The sequence below is a fragment of the Rhinopithecus roxellana genome, chromosome 16 (assembly GCF_007565055.1).
Source record: "Rhinopithecus roxellana isolate Shanxi Qingling chromosome 16, ASM756505v1, whole genome shotgun sequence".
Classification (NCBI taxonomy): domain Eukaryota; kingdom Metazoa; phylum Chordata; class Mammalia; order Primates; family Cercopithecidae; genus Rhinopithecus; species Rhinopithecus roxellana.
The window spans coordinates 32759845-32780041 of NC_044564.1; the positions used below are offsets into that span (position 1 = coordinate 32759845).

Consider the following 20197-nt stretch of genomic DNA (forward strand, 5'->3'; position numbering starts at 1 on the left):
TCTAGCATCATGGGTGTTTTATTTATTTGGAAGTGAATTTTAACTATCAATACAAATGCCAAGATACTACACAAAACATCCACAGGAACTTTTTTCATCTTTTTTTTTTTTTTGAATTGTACACAAACATTTCCTACATAATCCAACATACAACAGAGAAATGGTACATCTTTTTCTTTCAATTTGCATACAATGGAAAAACAAGTATATATATATTTTACAAAGTTTAACTAATAAGACACTAGAGCAAGTTGACAGTTTAAGTCTATAGGTGAGAAATTATCTAATAAAAATAATCAATTTTTTCAGCATTAGTCACTTCCATAACCAAGTGTTATTCTGATTAATAAAACTTGCTGCCAATCAGAATTCTGGTATATACTAATACCATTACTCGACTTGTAGTACTGCTCCCCACCTTAGTTCTTCACAACTACTAACATAGAAAATGTTGAAAAGTAGGGGCAAGCATTTGCAAAAACAAAAAATCCCCAGCTTATTATAAGCATGAATATGTATGATGGAATTTCTTCCCAGCAATAGACTTCCAAACCATCAAGAAATCACCAGAACTAAGTTTGCCAAGTTATTTTGCCTATGTCCAACAAGAGATGCACTTATATGTCCAACAGAGGAGCTGAAAATCAAACTTAGTGTTTAGTTTGGGGGTGGGTTGGGAAATTCAGCCACCATTTTAAAATGACTGTCTTAAAAAAAAAATGACCACCAAAAATAGGTTCACTAAATTTATTTTAAAAATCATAAAAGGTTTCTTACAAAAGAGCATTACATTCTGCACACTGCTCTGAACAGATGCCAGGGACATGTGGACTACTGTTACTTTTCCTCCCTGTCCCACCCCCCAAATGTTACAGTGACCACAAAGCAAGGTGTTCACAATTACATGGGGGGAATTTTTTTAAACCACCAACAATAACAAAAAATAAAATCCACTCACTCTGCTGCTGTTTCAAAATTTCAATGTTAGTTTTTGCACGCCCTTCCCCCCCCCAACCCTGTTTGTAAGGAACTAAAACATTACATCTGGTGAACAGCAAAGATTTCACTACACCTCAAATGCAGAACACCTATGAAGCAGAGGAATGTTGGCTTTTTAAACAGAAGCAGATAAAAAAAAAAAGATGCAGGACTCCTTCAGTTCTTCACTAGTCTTAGAAAAACTTTCCAGAATACTGCTTCACACTATAAAAAAGAAAAAATATCTTGCATTAGAATCCTTCAACATCTGCATACTGCTTCACACTATAAAAGAAAAGAAAAAAAAGTGCGAATTAGAATTTTTGCTCGTAACATCTTAATCAACATCAAGACAATTTCAATGATAAATTAAAATGATCAACATGTCCATTACAATTAGAAGAGTTCAAAAACCGTAAGCAATTACAAATTAAAGCAATGTTAAATGTCAAGAAAAACGAGCAGTAAATCAGACATTAGTAGAACAGAATTAAGAAAACGGAATTGAAAGTTGTTAATATTTGGTAGAAAAGACAAAGAATGCTAGTAAGGTGTGAAATGCTGCATTTTACAGCACCAATCATTTGTCCTGTAGAGGCATGGCCTGTGCCATATGGCAGACTGTGATTTGTTGTCGATTTAGTTATCTAAAAACAACAAAATCACTAGTCTTCCACACAGAACTAGGCCAACATCCAATGAATCTTCTATATTTTCTACAGGCTCTGTACAATTTTGTAACAAGTGGTTTTGGCAGCAGTTTTCACCAGAGAAATGAGAAGTTTGCTTGGTTAAGGCTTCTTCCAGCAAGATTAGTATTGAATGTCTTCGTTTTTAGTAAGACAGCAGAAGAAAATCAAGGCAAACTATTAGAATGTTTAGAAGTTAGGTCCCCAAAAGGTTGAGACACCATGGCTTCTAAAAGAAAAAAATCAATTGAGAAGAAAAGCTCTTTAAAGGTTTTAGTATGTATAAGCTAACACAAAGCTAAACTTTAACTGACCTGTTCTGCAGCAAATACTGTGCATTCTGTATCTGGTCCTGTGTTCCTGTAATGGTAATGATCCGATCTTCGGATCCTTCTAAAGGCTCATCAATTTTGATCGAAGCTCCCGACTCATGACGGATTTGTTTAATCCGCTGACCACCTTTGCCAATAATAGATCCAGCCAACTGAAAAGATTTTTTAAAAGTATGTGTTTACGATATACTTTTACCATTTACTACCTGTATTTTCAAGGAGCATGAAGTGTATTAATTTTATTCATTCAGACTCTTGGTTAACTGATTATCTAATGCTCCCTAAACCTGTCAAAGTTTGAGTTACAATGCATTTATGTCACACTTACTAATGTTATCCTTAATTAGCTAATTAAGGGCTCAAAACCCTCAACTATTTTTATTAACAGCACTGATCACTTGACAAGGCTCAAACAGCAGAAAACCCAGCTCACTAAAGCCTATGAACATAACCTCATTCCTAAATGTGTATTTTTGTTAAAACCTTCTTAATTAAAAAATAAACAGAAAGGAGGAATAATCATAAAAGTGATAAAATGTTCCTCATAGTATTAAAAATACTTACATCTTTGGGAATAGTTACTTGTGTAGTAATAATAGGTCCACCAAGATCACCATATGAGCCACGACCCCCTGCATAGGAATAATCTGATTTAAATAATGAGCAGTAAGTTCATTTAAAAAGTATGAAATTAATGTTTGATTTCACAAAGGAGAAAACTTACCATATCCGGAGCCACCCTAAAAACAGAAAAAAAAAAAAATAGAAAATTACTTTGCTATTGTAATTACTACCTGTTACTTTTTAAAAAAATTCATTCAATAAAAATGGAGTCTTGCTATGTTGCCCAGGCTGGTCTCAAACTCTTGGGATGAAGTGATCCTCCTGCCTCAGACTTTTTTGTAGTTGGGGTTGAGTGAGCACCACTGCACCCAGCTTCACTATTCAAGTATTTTAATACTCATAAAATCCCTCTATTCAGGAAACCAAAGTCATCCCGTATCCTATTTTCAGTAAGTATCCTCTGGGGAATAAAAAACTTACTGGAGAGCAGGTAAACATCTTAAATTATCACTGATATACACACGAACAACCATGATACTCAACCTGTGGTTCATAAGCCATCTGCCATTCCGATGGGCTCCATGTATCTATTGCAGAGTCCCAAGTTTCATCAGCACTGAAACCAACCTGTTAGCAATAAAAATATTAACATGAACCCGCACTGTATTTTGTTATAGAGCTGTTTTTATATGCCTAATTTGCATGTTACATTAAAACAAAAAAAGAGGGTACATATATAGGCAGCAATTATGTAATTGAGGGAACAAAGCTCAGTAAAGTCGTAATCTGCCAGCAGCAAATAACAGAAATAATGATTTAACTAGTAATTCAAACAAAATTTACTTGTAAGAAAAGCTTTTTAATTACTATAATCTTCAACAAAATGTGAACTATATTGTTACAACCCTCACATACACAGAACACTGGTAATAAACCAAAGTTCTTACCATGCCATCGTAACGGTCTCCAGGTCTCCCTCTTCTGTCATAGGCCATGAGGTCTCTGCAAGCATAGTACTTGTTGTAATCTAAACTTGTTTACATGCCACACATATCAAATCAAAGTCTACCTTGTGTATCACTAAGCGCAGCTTCTTGTAGATTAACAATTCATAGATGAAAAAAACAAAAACTTACCCCCCTCTAGGTGGTGGTGGTGGAGGAAGAGGAAGATTCCGAGCTCTGCTACCACCCCGGCCGCCTCGTCCAGGAGGAGGGGGAGGCGGTCCTCGACGAGGGCTCATATCATCATAATCTCTTCTAGATGGAGGCATGGGACGCCCACCCCGACCAGGAGGCATTCTGTCAAAACCACCTCTTCCTCGCATTGGAAATCCCACTGGGCGTCCACGGCGGTCATCAAACATCATTGTAAAACCACCATAATCATAGGTTTCATCGTAAAAATTTGGATCATAAGGCTGTGCACGTCCTTTGATGGGAGACTAAAAACAGAGATAGAACAAACTTACAGACTGAAGAAAAAGAGCCCCGCTTCATACCAACCCTTCTATCATCAACAAAATACAAGTCATTCCCCCATCAGGAGGTACTAGAGGCAGAAACAGGAATTACATCAACACTAACAGTAGCAAAGTAAAGATTCCCAAGAAATCCAATACTTTTGGCAAGTGCTAAACGTGAGTGAGTTCTATTGCCTGTGCAGGGAGAAGTAACAGCTTGCTCTTACACTTAGACCATAAGAAACCACAAAGCCCTCCCATTTTACACATAACAAACTACAATGCACATTTCACAACAAGGGCTGAAGAGATCAGAATCTTGGCAAGCCTGTAATTCATACTGAGGCACCTGAGATAGGAAGCCCTGCAGCATAGTTACAAAGACACAAGCAACACTCTAGGAAATTCATTCGAAGGATCAAGGGCTCTAGAAATACCACCAACAAATTACCACTCTCCACCATTTCTAAATTAAAGTGATGGCTGAAGCCAGGTGATAGAAAATTGCTAGGGAAAGGGCAAATAAAGACTATTACACTAAATGATCTGAAGCTACTTTTGCAGGTTATCACTTTGTTTCATAAAACCACATGTAAAGAAACGTGTTCAGAAGTACCTCAGATATAAGATCAAGGATGATCTTTATGCATTCTACAACCCTATCGGGTTTTCCTCCAATAAGAACAACTCTGTCAGTGGAATGAGGACAGCATTCCTGGAAAAGCTTGATGGTGGTTTGAGTGTTCTGTAGTAAGATCATAAAAAAAAAAAAATTAGAAGAAAATTAGCTTTCGTAGGTTCAGTGAAAATTACATTTGAATTCAACAATTATCCCCCCATAATATAAAAACCTCATTATCGCACAACTTTGCAATAGTATAAAAATTTTGACAATAGCAATGCCAGACATTTTTTGTCATTTGTGATAAGCAATCTTCGGAGGGAACTCAGAAGGGAAGTGAGAGAAGCTCAAAGAAACAAGTCTATATGAAAATTTACTTTCCAGCAAGGCATATGGCAGAATTTTTTTTTTTACCTCTCGAAGTTCTTTGATTTTAGCACCTTTGACCCCAATAATTCCTCCTGCTAGACTCTGATGAATCAACAGCCTCAACTCGCAGTCAAAGTCACTTCCTTTATAGTGTTGGTACTGTGGAGGGAGAGTTATAAAATTTTAGTCTCAAATCAACAATTCCCCAATACACACTTATCTGCTATAAGCGTAACAATAATATACTGTTGCAGTGAGCAACCTGAATTTATATTTCAATAACTTTACCAGTTATGTGCTTATTATCCTCAATAGCCAGGCCCAAAAAGGACATTCTGCACCACCTTAAAAAACTATTTTATTTTCAGGTCCTGCAACACCATACCCACACTGCAGCCATTTAGCATGTCGCTGTTACCACAAAATTATTATTAACATTCAAATAACACCATAATAAAAATGACTGCAAAGCACTTTGCAAATGTAGTTAATTCCCACTGCAGCATGGAGCAGGGTCAACAGTGAGTTGTAAGACCATTCATGTATCATGTTTTTAAGCCTTTTTCTATAGAGATGGGAAAAGCACACTATGTTAAAAATATAATCGATCCTATGGGCCAGGCTCCATACTTCAGTGGGGTTCAATGGCACTATGACATACATTTAAGCATTCCACAGCATCAGATTCGAGCGGGAGCTGGCTGGTTGCAGTGGGTGATGGCAACTGCAGGCCCTGAAAGTAGAAAAATAAGAGTAATAGGTTAAGTGTCTAGCGTGATCAGGCTATTGTCGCATATATTGGTAAAGCTACTACAACATATTTTAAACCTAATTATTAAATGAGAAACTGCTTTACTCAACATTAAGATGATATAAAACATAAAATACTTTTCTCTATATACCTAAGTGAATTACGTAGTTGTAAAATCCCAAATCTAAATAATTCTCCTTTTCAACATATTCCCACAAATACTCTAAAAAATCTTTCTAAAACTAAAGCCCATAAAATACATACTAAACCCATGAAAGCACATGACCACAGATAAGTTCACATTTACTCCAGCAGTGGTCAGCCTGTTTTTTGTTTTTTTTAAAAAAACAAATTATGTATGTACAAAATTATGTAGCACGTTAACATACTGCTGCAAACTGTTATATCCATTGTCTCTCCACCTCCCCCATCATACCCCAATACAATACACTTTAAACATTTCCCCCTCATATTGTCAAATATATTTTAAAAAAAAAATGAGCCTACCTCTTCCAAGGTAGGGATGATTTTCTTCAGAATTTCTCCAATTGTTTCAATATCAGCACTGATACTCAATATGCTGTCAAACACCACAAATACCAGATAATACAAAAAAGGCGGAAAAGAAAAATGAGTTTTGTTTGTCACCAAGTCATACAAACTTTTACAGAGATGTAACATACAATTATTTAATATTCCCCATTTAAAGTAGCCTATTTATAGATTTCTCACATGCATTTTGTTTTATACCCAATACAGACATGATAACAATATTAGGAGACTTGCAGAGAGACAGAGAGAATGGGCTTTTGGAAGGGCTCAGATTAAGTGGGCAATAAACTGACCAGAACTGAAGCAGAGTTGAATATTTATGTTCCCCGCCACCACTAAGTTAAGGATACCCTCGCTGTTACATTGGTAAAACTGGCACACCTTCTCTTAGGCAAAGTGGGGGAATATGCGAGTGGTGAACATTGTATCTGGAGTAAGGTTATGAATACCAGTTAGAAATTAGATCACTAATGGGCTCTGCAAGAAAACAAATACAAATGCAAGACAAAACAAAGACAACACAAATGAGAAGTGTAGGAAAGTGAACCAGAGTTAGCATTTCATCAGAAAAAATTATGAACAGGCAATGTTGGGAAGCAAGGTGGGCCACAAAGACAGAGCGAGAGACTATTTTGGTAACAATTTGATTTACAATGCGGCAAATATGCAACACTTGAAGCTGTGCTCCTTCCATCGAAATAAAATTAGTGGATCGTTTGGGTGGGCAACTCACGGTAAAAGTTCAGTGACAAAAAGACTTAATGGGGAAAATAAGACAGAAACTTGAAAAACAATACACCGTCTAAAGGGGATACTATTTAATTATATAAAAGGCAGGTAATAAAATACATTTCTCTCTTTCTAATCAGGCAGTGAGGCATAAACTGTTGGGACATACCGCTCGGGGCCACTGCTGTCTGGGACTGAAACACTGGCATTGTACTGCATTGGTCATTGGCGTTCGTGGATGTTGGCATTGGGCATGGGCATTCAATCAGAAGTTGTCAAGTATGGTACCCGTTTGGCAACGAGCACATTTTTGGGCATAGCCAACCAGGGTTTTCACATGGGCGTTCAGGGGCGGATGGGCCAACGTCATGGTGGGCAACGCAGGGGTAAGTCGATCCAGTACATGGGCAACGGAGATATATGGCCAAAAAAACAAGGAGAGGGAAAAGGGGGAAAAGCAATAAATTTTAATTTAATACAAACTATACTCATACTCTCAATTAATGAAACAAGCTTAAGTTGTTCTGAAGACTAACACAATAATGGACTTCTCTAAATCTGACTGTGGCTTAACATTAAGGACCTCAAATGATGGTTCTAGCCTTTTTTATTTTTTTAAGAAAAACAAACGATGTTTCAGTAGCAGGCTGGCTCATGAGGGTAGACACAAAACCTGACTCAAAGTTTACTGAAATTCTTGAGGAAATGGGGAAATTAATAACCCAGATAATTATACAGAACATCTGGATTAAGAGGAGAGAGGTTTTATAAAAGACAAAACAAAAATTCCCACACCACCAAAAACCCTAACTAATAAGACTGGTTTGGTTGTCTGGAGGTTTTAAAACGCATTCCTAGATCCTAACAGGCAAGTTTGTAAAATTTTAAACAAATTTGCAAGTTCAGTTTACAGTAATCAAGAGGAACATACAAAGATCTGCGACCAAGAGAGAAATGAAATACTGTCAAATAAGTACTCGACACAAAGTTATTTGCCTCATTTTCAGCAAGAAAAACATTAAGAAATGTGTACACTATGAGAAAAAAAATTTAGAAATTTTGGTGTAGCCAAGTCCTACAAACGTGCTCACTTCTGGCACTGCCAACATTTAATGTGTCTAATCACAAGAGTCAACCCACTGTAAAATGAAGACTCAAACAAATCATAGGCATTGACGAACAGTTTCCCAATTATAAGATTTCCCAATTGTAAGATTAAGTGCCTACTCTATTCTTTACCCATATTTAAATCATGCAACCTCAACATTAAATTCTTTGTGCTCCATGTGCAAGCCGTCAAAGAACAGATGGACATTTTTCTTCCCAAAGAAAACAAAAAAAATTTTTCTGGATTTAACCAGCCACCTGCAATGGTTTTCAGGAATACTGTAATTGATTCACACACAGGAAATGGTGCAATCAAGGACTTTTACACTTTGTTGCTATTTCTAATTAAGATGTTATCTTGCTTGATGAAGTGAATAATTTGGTGGACTCTTATTAAAATGTGAAGAGGTTTAATAGAAACCACCCCCCCAACCCTGCTCAATCTGGGCTTTTGTTAAAACAGGAATGGATAACTTCGAAATCAATTCTGTAATAATAAATTGTTACAAATGTCTTGTAGCTAAACTATGAAATGATTTCTAGGATGTAAATCTTTAAATTTCTATAGACATATAAACTGAAAGCTGCTCGTGTAGTAGTTTAATCTCTTAATACTTACGTCTGTACGGAGAGCCTTAATATTCTTGCCTCCTTTTCCAATCACTGCCCCAGCATTCTGGAGAAGACACAAAGACAAAAAAATTATTTTGCCTTTCCCTAAAATTAATGTCTACCTATACTCTTAGGTTTTGCTAAAAAATCCTCTAACCTATTTGTTATAAGAATAAAAATCTACCTGGGGATGTAAAAACGACCAGGCCAAAAACAAATCAAAAATTAAAATATAATTCTAAGTGCTTTGAGGACTAAATAGTTTGGAGTACTCAACATCAGAAATACACCAAGTATAAAATAAAACTAAGCACAGATTTTATAGCACCTTTTGGTAAAATAAATCAATTAATTTAGTTTTAGTAGGTACCTTCATATTGTGACCCATGATAAAACAATAAACTGCCAACCAAGCAGTTTCCTAAGGAGTCCACACATAATTAAGATTTAATCTATTAATACTTTAAGAATCACACCCTCCTCCTAGCTTGACCTGTAGTGGTGGTTCACTACAGCAAAGGCTTTAATCTTAATTATAAGTGGAATAACAAAACCACCAGAGCCTTCAAGTCTGTTTAGAAAGAACCCCAAACAAAATGTTTTATATTCTTCAATCTGTAAAACTTTTGACTTTCTAGAAAGCCAAACCAGACCTTATCTTGATTTCCACTTGAGTATGAACCCCCTTCAAATTTTCAAGAATAAAATTCATACCTTGCTCTGAAGCAGAATGCGTAATTCAACCATCTCATCAGTGTTTCTAGATCTTTTAAATGCTTGTTCCTCTTCCATATCTTCTGCAGGGCGTTTACCTTAAAAATTAACAGTTCAGATTTCAAAGAAAGCAGCGAAGTCTCCAAAGCAACTCCATTCTGTTTCAAGAGACTTGTTGCTAATCTTAGACATGTTTTAGAAAGGCCAAAGGCATTGCTATAGACTTTAACCTTATGCTTCCATCTAGTAAAATGCACCAAACACAAAATACTGTGACAAAATACTTCAAAGGCCTTGAAATCCCAAAATGCAAGGAAAAAATTTTTATATGCAAATCAGTTACTTCTACTTCATAAATAAAAGCTAATATGTAATTGACAAATCGCTGAATTAAAATTATCTACATAAACAGAAATACCAAAATTTCACCCCACACTTCTAGGCAATAATTAACAGAATAAGAAAATACTGTTAAAATTAAAATTTATTCTCACCAAATTCACCATTGGTTTCAGTGTTAGGGAAGGTTTCTTCTGGCTGTTCAGTTTCCATATTCTTTTATTAAATGGGCACACCAATCTGTTGAAAAATAAAGAAGCTAGTACATTTGGCTTATTGGAAAGCAAGCTGAAAAAAAAAAAAAAAAAAAAAAAAAAACACACTGCATCTAGAACGTACCAATTATTATATATCCTTGCAGAGCACAACTGAAGCGTTCTGGGTCGGACCAACAACTGACACCCCAGTGCTGCAGTAGCCTATAAGAACCAACAGAAATCAGTTTTGCTTTTATTTATTCCTATTACTGAATATTTGTTTCTGATCACAGTCAACACTGATTTGAACCCAAAAAAACTAGCTGTTTCTAAAAACTTGACTAATTTTAGGGTTTCACAATTCAAATGACTGCCAAAAAAAATACAAAATTCAAGGGAGCCTGGTTTGATTTTTTGCTAAGTTAGAACAATAACTTTTAGCCACTGAATTAACTCCCAATACAGCAATGAATTGTTTTATACAGCACGTTCACAAAAGCCTGAAAAGATTAAATGTCATCCACAAAGCATACATTTATGAAAAGTTACAATGCATCTTATTCACTGGAAAAACTAATTTAATACTAAAACTTCTAATTGCTTTTCTATTTCTTTCGACTCATGCCTGAAGCGATCTTACGTGACGAGATCAAGACAAGATCGCCACTGCGAACACATCCATCAACAATCTACCGGAGGAATAAATCCAAAAATCTAATACAGGACCAGATCCAAACTATCACACTACTAGTCTATAAATCAGCGAAGCTAATGGAGCCCTTGAAAACTAACAGTCACTAGCGGACTACTTTAAATTAGGCTTGAGAGAGTACAACCCGACAATTACCCCTGTAATATGAAAACTAAAGTGTCTACGCGCCAGAACGGTCGACAGGCCTGCAAACAGCCTTTTTAAGCTTCCCTCTTGTCGGGACTAGGAGTTGACAAGCGGCCTCTACTAGAAGGTTGGCTAGACAGCAAAGAGCCAACGATCGAGGCACTTTTATGCCTCCCATTCTCCCATATCGTTGGTAGACTTATTGCTCTTCTAACGACTAACTGAAACGACATTCTCCCGGCCCAGCACTCAATTTCTGAGGTGGGGTGGGAGAAATTTGGATAAGAAAGTTTAAGCAAAAATAGCAGGGCTTATCTATAAGAATAATGCTGCCGCGCGCTGCTCACCCTTCGGGTCCTGCAGTCACAAGTCCCCAGACCCCGAAAATCCGCTAAGTATGTGCTCGACTGGCCAAGCGCCAACGCGCCCTCCCCTCCCCGCCTCCCGATACCGGGATCGGAAACAGCCGGGTAACAGGACTCGAAAAAGCGAGAGTCGATAGCAGAAGCGCCGCCACCTCTCCTCACCCGGATCCGACAGGAAATGGCGGCCCGCGTAATGGCGACTACGTGCTACTAGGCGGAGCCGAGCGCCGACCCCCTCCCCCACCCACCACGCGGTCCCGAGGTCTCATCCCCCGCATCCTCCCCCCATCGCCCGAGACAAAGCCACCGAGGCAGCCCTGACTGTTCCATCCCCGCCGCTCCAGCTCCGACCCCGGGCCGGGAGACCCAAGGTGAGGCGGGGCTCACACAAAGAGAGCGGCGGCGCGACCTTCTCCCCCCGCCGGGCTCCTTTCCTCCACGAGGTTCCTAGTTCCCAGTGCCACGTAGCTCCAGCTCATTCTAAAGGCACATGCCTCACGAATCCCCGAAGTCTCTAAGACCACAACGCGGACTGCGGATACACACTCAGGGAAATGGCGGAGGTGGGGGAGGGGACACCGGGCAACGTTCCCACTCGGAGAAGCGGCCAAACACCAAGGCGGCCCCCAGAACGCCTCCCTCAAGCCGAAAAACTGGGCTCCGACCCTCACCTCCACGAGCCGCTCCCCTAACCCGGCTTCTCACCGCGCGAGGCCGCCGTCTCTCCGCCGCGCGCCGCCTCAGCCGGTCGGAGCTAGACAGAAAACGAGCGCAGGCTCCCCTCCCCCGCCTTCTCGCGTCCTCCCCGCCGTCGCGCCCTATTGGCTGCCAGGGCTTCGGCGATGGTGCGAGGGCAAAGCAATTGGCCCGAGGCCACGTCAATCAAGGCAACGGGGGAGGCGACAACCCCGCCTCCCGCCAGCGCCTCCCTTCGGGCTGTGAGGCCACTGAGGGCTCGAGAAAACCCGGGCTTGGGAAAAGTCAACGCAGCCTTTCAGGGAGGCCAAACCCATGCCCGAATCAGCAATACCCAAGCTCCAATAACTCCAATTACCTATAGGCCGCGAACAAGTGGGACACAGGCAAGACGTCGAGGTCGGTGCAGCAGAGAAACAGAGGATAATGGCGTCTGCAATGCTGTCGCCTGGAGCGCCCTCCTCCTTTCTCGTTCGCGCACTCATTAGCTGGGGGGAGGAGCGACTAGGGGGCGAACCTCTCGCGAGGTCTAACAACTGCCTAGTTAACGCGCACAGGGAGGGGCCGGGGAAGGGGCGTTTTCCAGGCCCCAAGGAGTCCTTTGGGGTTGGAGGAGGGGCGCGAGCGCGCGGCAAATCGGGCGGGAAGAGGCAAAAAGGGATCTGGGAGAGTGCTGCGGCGGTTCCTGTCCTTACAATTGCGCGGCCCAGGGACCGCTGTTGCGCGAGGGAAATGCGGGACGCCCAGGTCGGTGCTTGGCCCAGACTTATGCCCCTGTTTCCGCAGCCCACACTTGCGCCCGAAGCCCCTTACCCCACCCCGGGCTGTGGGCTGAGGGACTAGCTGCGCTGCGGTAAGTGCGGGCCGCCTGCGTCAGCTGTTCCCGGCCCACGCTTCGGAAACCCGCTGTTTGTAACGGTCCGGGGCCTCAGTCAGCCAAGGCTGGGCCCGGAGGCGCAGCTGGCGGTTCTCGGCCCGCGTTGCGCTGGGGCGGGAGCCGGGGAAACGCGGGGCGAGCCTGGGAGTCCTGGAGAACTTCTCGCCGAGAAGGGCACAGGCGATTTCACAGGGCTCTCCGTTCTGATGAGACTTTCCTCTTGGGTAATGGCGCCTGAGATGGAAGTATTTTGTAGTGTCGTCGCTGTAGTTTATTCCGATAAAATTTTTAGACAGTAAATATCGCACTCGTCTCCTAAGATGAATGCATATCGCTAAATACGTTGTAGACCTCCACGTTCCATTCAAATCGCTTGTCTTATTGTGGCAGTGATGAAAACAGATAAAAACCCCCAAACCCTCGCCCTCAAACGTGCTCCTGTTCTAGCGGGTTCAGTTCGCACTTGCATTGTATTCGGTTCCTTCTTTCTTTCTTTTTTTTTTTTTTTTGAGACGGAGTCTTGCTCTGTCGCCCAGGCTGGAGTGCAGTGGCGCGATCTCGGTTCACTGCAAGCTCCGCCGCCTCCCGGGTTCACGCCATTCTCCTGCCTCGGCCTCCCTAGAAGCTGGGACTACAGGCGCCCGCCACCTCGCCCGGCTAATTTTTTTTGTATTTTTAGTAGAGACAGGGTTTCACCGTGTTCGCCAGGATGGTCTTGATCTCCTGACCTCGTGATCCGCCCGCCTCGGCCTCCCAAAGTGCTGGGATTACAGGCGTGAGCCACCGCGCCCGGCCTCGGTTCCTTATTTCTAAGGCTCCTGTGCCAACCTTTCATGACTTCCTTTGTTAAGGCACATAAGGTCACTTTCAATCGGTGACAACCCTGGGAAATCTCCAGCCCTGGTAGTACCCGCTTTCCACATCCTTACTCGTCAACCTTCCGGCCTCCGCCCACAATCCCAAACTCATTTTGAAGCATAAAGATGTTATAATCTGCACATGAAGCGAAATCCACCATTGACCGAATACATTCATATATATTTTAGTGGTGATGATTTTGTGCTGATTCATTCCTGTTATGTTTCCTTCTTGGGTAATTTGCAAAATATATATACCAGCATTCTTTTAAATGGCCATGATTGCATCCACCCAGCATCTTTTACTTGCCTGATTAGAGGAAAACTTGTTAAGGCACACTGAGGATTTCGTGATAAACACCGGTATTTACATTCTGGGAGGATACGTTAACACATACTGTTAGAACATAATGTCCGGGATTGTGGAGTTTATAAAAGTTCTCTTTAAGTGGTAATATAATTTTTAAAATGGTCCCCACCATGAAGAGTGTATGATCTTGTTGGGTAGGTAAAACTTAACTCACATTTCAGCTCTAAAACACAAAGTTCAGAATTTTATTAAATATTCGACGTTGATGAGATTATGTAGGGGCTGGGGATACTTGGATTATAGAGATTTAATCCGCCAGTTAGGATTTGCAACATTTAATTGAGTTTGTCATTGAAAATCTGAGACATGTAATTGACACTAATATGGACAAATAGCGGTACGGTAATAATGATGCTGTACTTTCTTTAAAGTTAGTATGTTTGTTGCAGTCATCATTTTCTTGATAAGCAGTGATGAGTGGGAATCACAAGTAAGCAGCCCTATATAAGAACTTCTTCCTCCCAATTTCATTGTCCAGACTGGACCCCGACTGGTGTAAATTATTCATCCCCTCTAGATGCCATTGTGGGATGGTTGCTGTTTTTCCCCCATTTGATTTCCTCTTTACTTCTTTTAATTTTTAGGTTTGCTCTTTAAATAACAGGAAAGTCTGTTTTTTCTCCATCCTTTTATTCTCTGTTTGAAATTAAGATTTTTCAACCCACTAATTTTATACCTGTGTTCATTCAAGAACTTACCATAAATTCATTGACTCCAGTTTTGTGTAATTGGTTCTATGGTGTATTGGTGTAGTGATCATTTTGGACTCAGTGAATTTAGACCCGATGTTACTTAGATGTGAGATTTACTTTAGATGGGCTAATACAATTGAGATTGTACACTATCCAGCTGGATTATTGTTTAAAATAATATTTGTAACTACTGTTTCTTGAGTTCCCCACTGTGTGCTAAACTTTGTGCTGGCAGTTTAATACTTTTTAGAGTTCTTTAAGTTGTTAGTTATCTTTGTTTTATGGATGAACGAGCTAATACTAAGAAGCTAAGAAACATATCCAAGGTCACATAGCAAAATTGGGTTCCAGATTCTCTTTTCTGTCTTTTCCTTACCTTAAGTTATGGAGGATCCACAAAAACCTCCTCTGATTACTTCTAATTTCAGTCATACACAGTATAAATTTTTCCTCCCTAATTTTTGGAGTATCTTCTCAAAAATTCCAGGATTACCTTGAACTCATCCTCAATGAATTAAAATGTAGACTTACCTTTATTGTTTAGATGAAGATAATGGAAATGTGGAGTAGATTTAAATATTCGTTAGTGCTTTTAAGTCTCAGCTGTTGTCGCAATGGCACATGTAATGTCCAAAAGGAGGACACTCCTGCCTCACTTTTTATTAAAAAAAAAGATGGGAATATATGAGGCTGACTGAAAATTAATCTGGAAATCAAATATGCCTAGACCTTCGTGGTAGGTGATAAAATTTTCCCACTTTATTCTCTTTTGTTTAGTTCCTGGCAGTCCAGATCTAGAATGTATATTAGTGTGATCAGCCAAGTTTGTCATTCACACAATGCTAATCATCTTTCTTAAAAATTTTTTTTCCTGATTATAAAATTAATGGGGATTAAGCTGTATGTAATTTTATATGTGTTCTTTTCCCCCCAAAAATGTAAATAAATGTATTTCTGTGTCATTAAATTATTCTTTTTTTTTTTTTTTTTTTTTTTTTTGAGACGGAGTCTCGCTCTGTCGCCGGGGCTGGAGTGCAGTGGCGGGATCTCAGCTCACTGCAAGCTCCGCCTCCCGGGTTCACGCCATTCTCCTGCCTCAGCCTCCCGAGTAGCTGGGACTACAGGCGCCCGCCACCTCGCCCGGCTAGATTTTTGTATATTTTTAGTAGAGACGGGGTTTCACCATGTTAGCCAGGATGGTCTCGATCTCCTGACCTCGTGATCCGCCCGTCTCGGCCTCCCAAATAAATTATTCTTAAAAATGGTTTCTTTAAAGATTTCATAGCTTTTCATTTCATGGTGGCGGTGAAATATATTTAACTTTTTTCCCATTTTGAACATTTTGTTTGTTTTTTTCAAACTATAAAAACTCACTGGTAAACACTCTGCCACATAAATCTTTGTCTTTATTTATTTTGTTAGTTATTGATGCAAAAAAGTTGTGCATAGTTTTGGGGTATATGTGATAATATATTCACTTAATTTGTAAAGGTCAAATCACAGTACTTAGGATATTGTCTCCTTAAATATATGGCTTTTTTTTGGTCCTTATTTATGATTGTGTCCTTTATTCTGGAAAGTAAAAGAAGTGGATAATATGGTATGAACATACTTTTTTTTTTTTTTTTTCCTGAGACCGGAGTTTCACTCTTCTTGCCTAGGCTGGAGTGCAGTGGTGCAATCTTGGCTCACTGCAACCTCTGCCTCCTGGGTTCAAACGATTCTCCTGCCTCAGCCTCCCTAGTAGCTGGGATTACAGGCATGCGCCACTACGCTCGGCTAATTTTTTTGTGTTTTTAGTAGAGACGAGGTTTCTCCATGTTGGTCAGGCTGATCTGGAACTCCTGACCTCAGGTGATCCATCCGCCTTTGCCTCCCATACTGCTGGGATTACCAGCTTTGAACATATCTTTTTTATTATTTTTTTATTTTTTTTTGAAACAAAGTTTCATTCTTGTTACCCAGACTGAAGTGCAATGGCACAATCTCAGCTCACTGCACCCTCTGCTTCCTGGGTTCAGACGATTCTCCTGTCTCAGCCTCCCAAGTAGCTGGGATTACAGGCATGCGCCACCAGGCTTGGCTAATTTTTTTGTGTTTTTAGTAGAGACAGGGCTTCTCCATGTTGGTCAGGCTGGTCTTGAACTCCTGACCTCAGGCGATCCACCCGCCTCAGCCTCCCAAAATGCTGGGATTACAGGCAGGAGCCACCACGCCCGACCCGAACATATCTTAATGTATAATTTAAAAGACATTTTTTTCCAAATTTATTATTATTTTCTTGGACAGTGGAGTTCTTTAGGATCAGGAGCTGTTCTTTGTACATTAGCACACGGGAATTTGTGCTGCCCTTGCTAATCTCCACCTCTGAGCTGCTTCTACCTGCTTGTGACTATGGTTACCCAATTTCCCAAGCAAAGGAAGGATGAAAACCTTAGGAATTTTCTGAAGGACTAGATGCCATTAATATAATTTACCAAATTATTAAAGATCTCAATTATTAATATCCAGTCTGAACTTTATAATATAGATCTTACTTAATATTTTTCCATTTGATTAAACATTTTAATAAGCTTTTCTGTAGGAAAAATAACATATTATCCATCTTTTTTTATTATAATTAAGACATGCAATTGTAGGAATTGTATCAGTATCCTAGATCAATCCTACTTTCTACTTTACTGTTAAGTGAAGAGATCTGTGTAACAGATGTACATTAGCAGTTATTTTTTTTCTTCTGAAGTTCTTGACTTTTTGATAAAATATTTGAGAATAGTTGTATTGGAATGCTTATACAGTGTTAAGTATCTCTTATCACATTTGCTTGTGTTTTACAGGTGTCTTGGTTATCTTTTGGGTGTTCAGTCACTGGAATTTTTTTTGTTTGCCTAGTTATGATAACATTACTGTGAATTTATAGTATGTCGGCTTCAGAAGTTGAGAGTAGTACTTAGAGTTATTAATTAGGACTGACACACGTTTAATGGAACAGTTTAGTTGTTGGGGTTCACTGAGCAGTGTTTTTCAGAATTTATCCCAACTTCTGGCTGAAAGGAGTTTTGCCACTTGCGGTGTTCAATAGCACATACAACCGGGCGCAGTGGCTCACGCCTGTAACCCCCAGCACTTTGGGAGGCCCAGGCCGCGAGGTCAGGAGATTGAGACCATCTGGCTAACACGGTGAAACCCAATCTCTACTAAAAATACAAAACAAATTAGCCGGGCGTGGTGGCGGGCGCCTGTAGTCCCAGTTACTCGGGAGGCTGAGGCAGCAGAAGAATGGCGGAAATCGGGGAGGCGGAGTGTGCCGTCAGCCGAGATTGTGCCACTGCACTCCAGCCGGGGTGACAGAGCGAGACTCTGTCTCAGAAACAAACAAACAAAAAAGTAGCACATACAAGGAAGAGCAAGTTTGGAATTTAAAAAAATGAATTAAAAAATAAACTGATGCATAAGCCTTAGCATATCAGTTTGTAATATTCAAAAAATGTAAAAATTATTTTATGTGCTATGTTAGTAGAGTTACAGCAAAAGGCAAAGTAGTACTTAACTGCAGCACTATGTCGAAGCTATCACAAAGATAAATATAGTAGGTGTAGGTGATATTTTTAAGTTTTTCTTTCATTTGATTTTGTAAATGAAACAATTTAGAAAACATTAGATGAACTTGTTATTTACGTGAGACCTGAGAAGTTTGTTCGTTATTGTACCAACAAACCACTCTTATAGAGTGGCCATTTATATGTGAATTTTATACATAAGTGGGTTTTGAATTGAGGGACTGGTTTTACTTCCTCTTTCCACTTAAGTTGACAGAAAAATAGGAATGGAGATTAGCAGAATTTATGTTTTAGTTCTGGGTCTGCTTTTGGATATGATATTTATGCCTTAATCTTCATGTCTCAGTTTCATCATTGTCAGATAATACTCTATCAAAAAATTACTGTTTTGAGGTTTAGATAACATTGTAGATGTAGAAGTACATTTTTTATTGATACCTTTAAAAAATTTTTAAAGTCTTACAAAATAGGTTTTATTTTCAGCAAAGTCTTCAATTCTCTGTTTATACATCTGTACCTGGTGGGAAATAGAGGATTAATATCTCTGAAATTCATTCTTGTTCATTTTCTGTCCAGCCTTGACCTTTTCAGTTCATAACCAATCAGTCTTTCTTCTTTTCTTACTGATTCATTTCTTTTGAAGTTTCAAAGTCAACTGAAAGGACACTTTGTCCTCATTTCAGTTTACCTAATCTAATGTCTGTCATCACATTTTTACAACACCTTTGAAAATTATACTAGGTCCATTTGCCAGCACCGTGTTACTTAAATTTTACTGGAGGAAATAGGCACCTTATTGAATTGGTGCAACTAAGAGCCATGATTTTATTTATTTATTTATTTATTTATTTGTTTGTGTGTTTGTTTGAGATGGAGTCTCACTCTGTCACCCAGGCTGTAGTGCAGTGGTGCGATCTTGGCTCACTGTAACCTCTGCCTTCTGGATTCAAGTGATTTTCCGCCTCAGCCTCCTGAGTAGCTGGGATTACAAGCATGCACCACCACACCCAGCTAATTTCTGTATTTTTAGTAGAGATGGAGTTTCACCATGTTGACTCACACTCCTGACCTCAGGTGATCCACCCACCTCAGCCTCCCAAAGTGCTGGGATTACAGGCTTGAGCCGCCGTGCCCGGCCTGCCGCCTTATTGTTTTTATTTTTATCATTTTTCTGCTCCTTTTATGCCTTCTGTTAGATTGTTTTCTTTATTCTTTGTTTTCCTCAGCTAGTTTGAAAGTTGTTATATTTCTATTCTTTTGCTGTTTACCTTCAGTTTTTTAATTGGAGTATAATTTACCTTCAGTAAAATTCATATTTTTTGGTGTATAGTTTTGATAAACAGATACAGTCGTGTAACCACCAACCACCACCACTATTGTCATGTTATAGAACAGTTCCATCATCCCCAAAATTTTCTTTTGCCCCTTGTTGTCAACCTCTTTCCACATTTCCAGCCTTTGGCAACCACTGAACTGTTTTCTGTTTGTATAGTGTTGCGTTTTTCCTGAATGTCATATAAATGGAATTATTCCTTCACTTATACTGAATTTGACATTCATACATATCATTCTTTGTGTCCATAGTTTATTTTTATTATTAAATAGTATTCCATTGTATGGATATTATCAGTTTATCAATTGACCAAATTAAGGACATGTGGGTGGGTTTTTTTTGAGACAGAGTCTCAGTCTGTCACTCAGGCTGGAGTGCAGTAGTGCAAACATGGCTCACTGCAGCCTCAACCTCCTGGGCTCAAGTGATCCTCCTACCTCTGCCTCCCAGGGAGCTAGGACTACAGGCATGCGCCACCACATTCAGTTTTTTAATTTTTTGTGAGAGATAGTCTTGCCATATTGCCCAGGCTGATTTTAAACTACTGGCCTCAAGTGACCCTCCCACTTTAGTTTCCCCAAGTGTTGGGATT

At 39.8% G+C, this 20197-nt stretch overlaps 2 protein-coding genes across 11 annotated transcripts in view; one reads left to right on the forward strand and one right to left on the reverse strand.

Annotated features, from left to right (window-relative positions):
• Positions 1-12554, reverse strand: HNRNPK (heterogeneous nuclear ribonucleoprotein K). 10 transcript variants are annotated; one of them, XM_010384016.2, is made up of 17 exons: positions 12275-12554; positions 10160-10239; positions 9976-10060; positions 9482-9579; positions 8775-8831; positions 7218-7261; positions 6275-6347; positions 5678-5749; positions 5062-5175; positions 4642-4770; positions 3700-4007; positions 3511-3565; positions 3107-3190; positions 2724-2739; positions 2564-2646; positions 1982-2151; positions 1-1203 (listed from the first exon to the last, which is right to left on the reverse strand). In XM_010384016.2, exons 3-17 carry the CDS (start codon positions 10031-10033, stop codon positions 1173-1175), a joined length of 1392 nt encoding a protein of 463 aa, XP_010382318.1. In that variant the 5' UTR covers positions 10034-10060; positions 10160-10239; positions 12275-12554; the 3' UTR covers positions 1-1172. The 10 variants fall into 10 exon arrangements, with proteins under 10 accessions (XP_010382318.1, XP_010382313.1, XP_010382319.1 ...); XM_010384011.2 differs by having other exon boundaries at positions 1-1263; XM_010384017.2 differs by lacking the exon at positions 12275-12554 and adding an exon at positions 11926-12043.
• The window catches only part of RMI1 (RecQ mediated genome instability 1), a 25280-nt gene continuing 17559 nt past the window's right edge, over positions 12477-20197 (forward strand). Inside the window, exon 1 of the mRNA XM_010384010.2 lies at positions 12477-12663. The gene's annotated coding sequence lies outside the window, so the exon portion shown is untranslated. The remainder of the gene's footprint in view (positions 12664-20197) is intronic.